The sequence below is a fragment of the Mya arenaria genome, chromosome 10 (assembly GCF_026914265.1).
Source record: "Mya arenaria isolate MELC-2E11 chromosome 10, ASM2691426v1".
Lineage (NCBI taxonomy): Eukaryota > Metazoa > Mollusca > Bivalvia > Myida > Myidae > Mya > Mya arenaria.
The window spans coordinates 19539802-19550044 of record NC_069131.1 but is presented as its reverse complement, the minus strand read 5'-3'; the positions used below and the strand labels follow the sequence as shown (position 1 = coordinate 19550044).

General features: G+C 36.2%; 1 protein-coding gene across 1 annotated transcript; it reads right to left on the bottom strand.

Annotated features, from left to right (window-relative positions):
• Window positions 1–435: 435 nt before the first annotated feature.
• LOC128206229 (uncharacterized) lies at window positions 436–10012 on the bottom strand. Its single transcript, XM_052908559.1, has 7 exons — window positions 9848–10012; window positions 8002–8160; window positions 7191–7358; window positions 3862–3954; window positions 3357–3490; window positions 2528–2660; window positions 436–1697 (listed from the first exon to the last, which is right to left on the bottom strand). Exons 1-7 carry the CDS (start codon window positions 9960–9962, stop codon window positions 1549–1551), a joined length of 951 nt encoding a protein of 316 aa, XP_052764519.1. The 5' UTR covers window positions 9963–10012; the 3' UTR covers window positions 436–1548.
• Window positions 10013–10243: the final 231 nt, after the last annotated feature.

Genomic DNA, 10243 nt, shown 5'->3' with positions numbered 1-10243 from the left:
CCGGCACCTTTTTCCAGCTGAGTGCCATCCAAATACTAGAGCATAGCTCGATTAGTTTTACTTAATGTTTGGTACAATTAAACACTTCTTCAGCAGTGTTATATTGCCTGAAGCCATGTCTGGAAGCTAGGAATAACATTTTCCTGCGGTTTTCATTGGGTTGCGCATTAATAAAATAACGTTATTTAGGCAATTAATTAACTGTTATAACATGGATTTGCTGATTACATAATGCATTTAAACAGACACGGATGACCCCAGTACTCAAACATATACATATTAAAAATGTTACTGCACATACACATTGCTTGTATGATATTGCCCCGGGGTCCTTTCTAAAACAAAATTCTACTTTGGAGCATGCCTGTCCTCAAAATATCAAATGGATTATATAGAGGGAAAACGTGGGACTAGAAACTGACAATGCGCTGTGAATGCAATTTTATTAGATTACATTTAATACATACAAACAGAGCCAGTATATATATATAGTAGTATAACTAGAATAAAAATAGAACTCTGAAATAAATTAGAAGTACAAAATACTACCCGTAATCACCGAACTTTTATTTTTTGGTCAAACGACCAAAAACTTATTTGGATAAAAAACTAAAACTATGTTAATTTGAAATTGATCACATTTTTGTTGATGATTGTTGAACGCTTGAACATGAAAAAAATAACATATAATTTATAAAGTGAACACAGCAAGAAAAAAATAGAGCACTTTACTGAACTTATTACAATGGAAAATACAATACAGGCCCAATAGCCAATTATTTTAAAAAATACCGTGTTGGAAGGGATTTCAGACTTCAAATCAGAATTATTTTTTATGATAATCCCGATAATCATATACTGTCAAAACAAAATAAAAATATTATTTCGGCTGATCAAAATCAGCAACATAAGCCTGCTAATCTTAAAAGTTTCGAGAGATTGGGGCCATGGGCCGCATTGATAATGCATCTTAAGAGAGTTCCTAACTGCAGTGAATTTCGTATTTTTTTCTTATTCAAATTGAAAGAAAGGAATGAGTTTTTTTAACGTTAAAGTATTTTTTTTAATAAGGTCAATGAAAATAATGTTATTTGGAAAACCTTTATTTCAATTTCATATGACTGAAGAGATACTAAAATTAAGTTAGTGACTTAAGTTAAGAAATAACTATTGGGGACCATTTCAATAAAAATATTAGACGATTTTAGTCTAAAACTGAAATGATCTTAGTATCAAAGATCCATTATTATGCTTCGAATTTGAGTGAAATGAGCTTTAACCATCATTAAAGATGACCATAGAGATGGGGAAATAAGAACAATATGCTGTTTTGCCGTTTGTGTCCTTTATAAAGATTTAAGATAAGTTAAGTTATGACTGACATCCTTCATTGAAACGGCCCCCAGAAGTTTTATGAATACCGTCCCGGGAAATGTGTTAAAGTCAGGCGACTTGGCATGTCCCTGTAGTTTACATCCACTTATTCCAACAGCATTTTAAATATGTTTAATGTTTTTGAAAGAAGTCGCCATTGTTCTGCTTATTTCATTACTCGTTGTCATCCTGGACTTGAAGCGACCGGAAAATATCGATAACTTGGTCCTGGGAAGTCATTTCCTCAGTGACATCGGTCAAGTCGAGACTTTTCATCAGGTCAAAGAGTTGGTGGATGGATTCCACTTCGTAGACAGTTGTTTCTGAATCATTACAAGAACACCATGAATATTACAGAATCTTAAGCAATCGTTTGATGGCGATATGTACAGTGTGTTTATACCACGTGATGAATTGCGTCATAAATGATTCATCGAAAGGCAAAATTTGACTTCCAATAAAGACATTAAACAAAGATCACTTTACTATTTCTTCACTATTTCAAATGAAACATAGCGCAGTCTACAGAGCCACGCCTTTGGTATTTTTGCAGAGTTTGTTTTCAGTGGCGGGGCTCTTCAAGCGGCATGCACTTCAATTTTTTAAATTTAAAATGGTGAATGGAAATAATAGTTATCTTGTTTTAAGTCGTTATTCAAACCAACTCATTGCCTTCAGACGTAGTATTTAAGACGTTATTTATCATGTGGTATACATACACCGATGTACTACTTTGGATTCAAAAACAAATTATTAGTAGATGCATGGAAATGTTATTATTCGTACTTAACACGCCTTTTGTTATTATCACGACATAACAGCTACTTTTATTCAAACTGGATAAATAAATTACATGTGCTCAATATGTGTTGTTTTTTAAGGTAAGATTCAGTATATACGGATTTATGTTAGCTCGTTTGTGACGACATCTAAAAGCTTTAAGAATCACTCGAGAGTCCGTTTCCTGGGCAGAAACCAGTAGTGTGACCTTTTTGAAAGAACATGAGAAAGCAACATTAATGGGGATCGAACCCACGATATGTTGGGTGAGAGAGGCGGACACCTATACCAACAGATAACTCTCACCACTTAAGTACTTTTTGATGATAATGATTTCAAAATAGCTTTATACATAACAACCGTACACGCTTACCATTGGTGGATCTTGTTTCAGCAAGTGATGCCACGTGTAAGTCACGTGACTCCAACATCTGGGCGACTCTCTCAGCCTCGATGAGGGGAATACGGAAGCAGGCTATTTTCAGATGAACTCTAAATTTGTGAATCTGAAATTTAGTACGAAAAACATAAATTAGCTTTTCCTTTTACGGTACCTAGCAATCCTTGATAAACATACTTAGTTTGTTTATATATTATGTATGTACTGTGCTGTTTGTGGAGTTTTGTGCTGCACTTTTATGTTTCTTGTTTGTGATTTTTTGTTTTTGTGTTATATGTCTTTGGTGTGTACCCAGTGCCATTAAACCGGGTCTATGTCTTTTTTGTTTGTTTTTTTACATAAGTATTCTTAAGAATGATGTAACGCTACAATACATTTCTTCACTGCCAGAGTCGCGAGATATAACGACGTTGTATCATGGTTATTAAAACGTTATATTCATTACTTTGGTAAGCGTGCTATTGTGATCTATGATGGAAACAATAGTGGAAACGTTCAATAAAAAGAAGAAGAAAATAACAGGTTTAAAACATGTCACTAGCCAATATGTTTGAAGTATGAAGAGACCCCGATATTTGAACACACCAATTGACTTTTTAAGGTGTAATTTTTAGTTTAAATGTTAAGCTGCAAGATTTTTGTAAATTTCAATTGAACATTTCAATTAATGTCAAAACAAGTACAAATACAAATGGCTCAAATAAACAAGGTTTAGTAAAAATGATATAACAATACTATTTGATAAACGTAGAATTTATCTGGACAACAGGAAATGTAATATATAAACTGGAAAAACAACAACCTTAAGGTCAAAGACACCGACTAGGCGAACACATATGTGTTTGGTTTGCAGGTTCACGTTGTATACTTGAAGACAGACACGTGCAAACGTTCGAAGCCCAGGAACGCCAAAACATAGTGCAGGGGGATGCTTCACTGAATGGTCGAAAACATAAATATTCCATGATTTAATGTAATGTTTCCCTTACTTCTGCCATAACAAGTTTTGTCAGACGCACGGTCATTTGTTAAGGTGTTTAAAAAAACTAAACTAATTATGCCTATGTTGTCCTATAAGCGCACTCGCTTCTTACTAAGGCGATCCGGGCTCGATTCCCAGCCCTGTTGAGTGTGGCTTGATTAGTGTTCACTAAGCTTGACAAGTGGTTTTTCTCTAGGTACTCCGATTTCTCCAAAAACACAAGACTACCCTCTCGCGCATCTTCGTGCCAACGGAGTGACTTATCATAATTTTCTTACCATCGTTATAAAATGAATAAGTTTTAAACTATTACACTAATGCTTACGTGAAATCTCCTTGTGGAACAGACGATGACCGTTGAACGTGATAGTCAACTCGAACCCGTAGTTGGCGGGAACGTAGCCAAACGATACACAAGCTGTATATAGAACAAAACAACGTGATGGTCAACTCGAACCCGTAATTGGAAGGAAGGTAGTAAAACGATACACAAGCTGTATATAGAACAAAACAATGTGATGGTCAACTCGAACGCGTAATAAGAAGGAAGGTAGCCAAACGATACACATGCTATATATAGAACAAAACAACGTGATGGTCAACTCAAACCCGTAATTAGAAGGAAGGTAGCCAAACGATACACATGTTATATATAGAACAAAACAACGTGATGGTCAACTCAAACCCGTAATAAGAAGGAAGGTAGCCAAACGATACACATGCTGTATATAGAACAAAACAACGTGATGGTCAACTCAAATCCGTAATTAGAAGGAAGGTAGCCAAACGATACACATGCTATATATAGAACAAAACAACGTGATGATGGTCAACTCGAACCCGTAATAAGAAGGAAGGTAGCCAAATGATACACATGCTGTATATAGAACAAAACAACGTGATGGTCAACTCAAATCCGTAATTAGAAGGAAGGTAGCCAAACGATACACATGCTATATATAGAACAAAACAACGTGATGATGGTCAACTCGAACCCGTAATAAGAAGGAAGGTAGCCAAACGATACACATGCTGTATATAGAACAAAACAACGTGATGGTCAACTCAAACCCGTAATAAGAAGGAAGGTAGCCAAACGATACACATGCTATATATAGAACAAAACAACGTGATGGTCAACTCAAACCCGTAATTAGAAGGAAGGTAGCCAAACGATACACATGTTATATATAGAACAAAACAACGTGATGATGGTCAACTCGAACCCATAATTGGAAGGAAGGTAGCCAAACGATACACAAGCTGTATATAGAACAAAACAACGTGATGATGGTCAACTCGAACCCGTAATTAGATGGAAGGTAGCCAAACGATACACATGCTATATATAGAACAAAACAACGTGATGGTCAACTCAAACCCGTAATTAGAAGGAAGGTAGCCAAACGATACACATGTTATATATAGAACAAAACAACGTGATGGTCAACTCAAACCCGTAATAAGAAGGAAGGTAGCCAAACGATACACATGTTATATATATAGAACAAAACAACGTGATGATGGTCAACTCGAACCCGTAATAAGAAGGAAGGTAGCCAAACGATACACATGCTATATATAGAACAAAACAACGTGATGGTCAACTCAAACCCGTAATAAGAAGGAAGGTAGCCAAACGATACACATGCTATATATAGAACAAAACAACGTGATGATGGTCAACTCGAACCCGTAATAAGAAGGAAGGTAGCCAAACGATACACATGCTGTATATAGAACAAAACAACGTGATGGTCAACTCAAATCCGTAATTAGAAGGAAGGTAGCCAAACGATACACATGCTGTATATAAAACAAAACAACGTGATGATGGTCAACTCGAACCCGTAATAAGAAGGAAGGTAGCCAAACGATACACATGCTGTATATAGAACAAAACAACGTGATGGTCAACTCAAACCCGTAATAAGAAGGAAGGTAGCCAAACGATACACATGCTGTATATAGAACAAAACAACGTGATGGTCAACTCAAACCCGTAATAAGAAGGAAGGTAGCCAAACGATACACATGCTATATATAGAACAAAACAACGTGATGGTCAACTCAAACCCGTAATAAGACGGAAGGTAGCCAAACGATACACATGTTATATATAGAACAAAACAACGTGATGGTCAACTCAAACCCGTAATAAGAAGGAAGGTAGCCAAACGATACACATGCTATATATAGAACAAAATAACGTGATGATGGTCAACTCAAACCCGTAATAAGAAGGAAGGTAGCCAAACGATACACATGCTGTATATAGAACGAAACAACGTGATGGTCAACTCAAACCCGTAATTGGAAGGAAGGTAGCCAAACGATACACATGCTATATATAGAACAAAACAACGTGATGGTCAACTCAAACCCGTTATTAGAAGGAAGGTAGCCAAACGATACACATGCTATATATAGAACAAAACAACGTGATGGTCAGCTCGAATCAACCCTTAATTAGAAGGAAGGTAGCCAAACGGTACACATGCTATATATAGAACAAAGCAATAGTTGATTATTCTAGTGGCGGATCCGATGTCTAGTGATAACACACTCGACTCTCAATCCATGGGTCGTGGGTTCGATTCCCAGTCGCACCACTAAAAATACTGATCGTCTTCCGGGAGGGACGATAATTGGGTGTCCCATGTGACAGTGCTACACACTGGTGCACGTTAAATAACCAAGGAAGCTGTAAGAAGTGTTACATTCTGTCAATGAACTATACTCCAAAAACCTAAAATGACTTTCACTCTCGATGGAGCACTCGGCGAATGGGTTAGGCCCGAGTTCGAATATAAAAAAGCTTACACACCCTTGAATGATTTATTTATTCGTAACGTAGAAATATTCAATTACCATTTACGACATTATACACATCTCGATATAATTTTCTACGTTTAAGTAAAAAGGATTAGCAGGAAATTATTTTTCCTTGTTTATAACCAAATAACCCCAGGTGGTGATTTATAAGTTATTCGTGCGCATATGAATGTAAAGGCATTCAGGTTTGGGAAACCGATACGTTCACATCGATTAAATTGATGGTTGAATTTTACAAGCAAATGTTATATGTGAAAGTTTCTGTTACTTTGCAATTTCATCTTATGAATGAACAATTTGTTTTCATTTGTCTTCAAAAAACATAGCGATGTAATATTCATTTGTACAACTTGATAAATACGTATACAAGTATCATGAAAATGATATATTTTCTATACATCTTTATTAAGGAGCTTATGGATGATGAGTCCCGACATTTAGTGGTACGAGACAAATCCTGTAAATCTGGATGACAATCAGGCAGAGGTTTCTGAGTTTATCCCAGAAGGAGGGTTTATCTCAGTTTTTCCTCGGCCAGTCGACCACGTCTGTAAGCTCCATTTTTTGAGCATGTTGATACCTAGACATACTTTGCTCATGTTGCAAGTTCATGCTGTCCATGATAATCTGTTTCCCAAGTGGTTCACTGAGACTTCCAAAATAATACCAATTAAAAATTATTGATTTTGTTGTTTTCTATAGGAGGTTATAGAATGGTATGCATGGATTTTTTTTTCGATATAGATGAAGAAGGAAACGCGAGCAAATTCCATGAATCTCAAAAAAGAAGTTATCCCGATGCAACACTGTACTACTTACGATTGAACCGGAAGTGGAACTTCTTGAAGATAAGATTGATACGGAACGTGTGGCTGATGCAGCATTTGCAGTAGAGATGGTGACAAGAGCATATCTTTCTATGCGGGCGGCGGTTGTGGTGATGGTGGTGATGGTGCCACCAGCTAAGACCATGGCTGCTTTGTGAAGCTACAAGTAAACGTGGTGAAAAAATTAGTCTGTGGCATTTGCTTTGCATAACAATTAAAGATAGGAGAAAATATTGTTGATTTGATGGTTGTGGTATTGGTGATGGTTTTAGTTATTGTTTCGGTACGCCACAAGCTTAGACCATGGCTGCTTTGATTTGCTGAAATAAAGATAAGGGTTAGAACTTATTGTGTCGCCTTTATAATGCAGATGGCTACTGGGGTAAATATTTTTGTGGGAATGGAAGCAGTGATTTCATAGACCACGGCTAATATATAATGTAAACTCATTAATCTTATTGAAAAGAAGTCCGAAGTGTTTGTAGTACAAAGTAGGGCTTGCGTTGATGTTGGTTTTGAATTGATGATGGCGGTCGTGTTGTCACCAGCTGACATCATGACTGCGATTTGAGATTCAATTCAGAGCATTGCAAACGCAAAATATTATGCAGGCAAAATGTATCGGATGAGTGGCAGTAGGCGGATCTTTAAACACCCACGAAAGTTCAAATTCCTAATGGTTACACCTTGAACTAAGAATATTACCATAGTCTCATAAGCATATCGACGAAACATGTTGTTTCAGATGATATCTCACAAGATATGTTTGAAAAACAGCAATACTGATAAGAATAGTATGCAACCTTCCATCATTTCCGATATCTCGTCCCCAATGCTGGAAAGGCCCATCGCGTCAATCAGGAAATCGAAATCCACGTCATCATCGGGACCGCCAGGAAAGTCAATGACGTCATCATCATTGTCAGTTACGACGTCATCACTGGAAACGTCTTCTTCAACGACTACATAAAGTAATGATATAATCAATAATAATATGAACTGCCTCTACGGGCTTGAAGTGTTATTGCCGGACACATTAAGTTTACTTAATGACTAAGTGAAACATATTAGGAGTAAAAGGGAAACGTTTATTTTGTATATGCTAATAAAACATTTTAAATAACAAGCAGTTCTGTTGCTGTAAGCAATTTATTTAGTGTATACGCAACACTCTTCAATAATAGTGTATACATTATATATAATGCATTACTTTATATTTAATATGAAGTTTAGTGTTATTCTTCTTAATTGACACCTTTTTGATTGGGACCGTAAGGCGGAAGTATGTAACTTGTTCGTCGTGGTCCAGTTTACCCTCTTTTTTGACGTTTCAATAAAGCTAAATAGAAAATTGTCGGATTCTTATTTCAATGTAGTGCAAGGCGTATAATTGAGTGCATTCAATTGATTAATAGTTTGTTTTATCCTACAAAACCGACCCCGATAGTTCAGTGGTAGAGCGCTAGCTTTGGGTGCGGAAGATCGGGGTTCAAAACACGGCTGTGTCAAATCGAAAAGGTTAAAATATGGTACCAGTCACTTCCTTGGATAGCTATCGACATGTTAAGGGTGGTACTCAGACGGGGTTCCAGGATATCATATAAGAGGGGGCGTAACTAATGGGCTGTATGAGTTGCGCCCCTTTTTGTGTTGGTTGAGGAAACAAACTATTTACTAAGTTGCCCTTATTTTTACCTGAATATGATCTACTGTACATTTCAAAAAGGATCCTAATGTATATAAAACAAATATAAAACTTGTAGACTTATAATTGCGATATGTTTAATGTAATGGTAAAAGCTCTAAATATCTACTGATTTCAAACGTTATGTATAACAATTTCTGCTTTTAGCTCATAATCTCAACCAATTTAGCTGCGTTCAAGAACCATTTTGTAGTTTTTGTAACCCGGAAATATTTTGAGTGTTGAGGAATTCTTTGCATGCAGCTACAATTGTCTAAAATGTACATTTGAAACTTCTTGGCTCGATATCGCTTGGCCCGATTTTACTCGTACGCTGGAACTGGGTGTTAAGGACCAATTTTGTTTAAGCTTTTGTAAGCATTATCGCTTGGCGCGCTATTTGCGAGGTTTGCGTATTTTGGCCTTTCCATGGGATATCGAGCGAATAAATCTGAACTTTATGTGTAAACGGTTAATGTTAGTGTAATTTTGTATATTAATAATTGATTATACAGTTATATCACGACAATGCCTCGTGGTTAAGTATATTGACTGACACTTTACAAAAACCGGAAACATAACCGTTAACAACTTAACTCATTATGTGTCCGGTTAGTTATAAACCAGTATGAAACACTATCTGGTTATGTTTTAACCCAATACAAAAATAAGAAAACGACATAACTGTTTACAAATAAAAAAAATAACATCAATGATGTCATCTAGCATTAAATAACTATGAATTCCCCAGTTTAACGATATTCTTGTTATTTTTTTTAATTGCAGTAATTCAGTGTTATTTTTTGCCTGACAGCTGATATAAAGGACCCTTTGATAAATCTAAAGAAAAGAGTAAATATGTTAGGGTACATGTCTCTAAATGGCATATGGCACCAAAGCAGGTGTTCACAACCATTAGGTTAATGTGGTTATAACCAAACACAAGCATAAGAGTAAGATATTACCGTCCACATAATCCTTGATGATCTCAAAGAACTCCCTGTTGGTTAAACACTCAGCGATGTTGACTTGCAGAGCGAGAACGCCAGACAGGCTTATCAGTAGAATGGAGAACCGCATTGCTTTTGGCCTGGAGCGGTTTATTATGACCAACTAAGAAGAGTGTGTCCCCGAAAATGAAACGTTAAATAGAAATACGTGATATGTATAATTATATTAGAAGAGGTTCAGGATGTTTGTCGGATACATATCAGTGTACTTATATTTGATCAAATACATTGATTAGCCTTAATAGGTTCGTGTTCAATTTGTCATTAAATCTTTGATTACTAGAATTAGGTTCACTCCTAGGTCCGCTGTCGATTTATTTAAATGTTTAGGTTGATGTATTATTTTTTAAT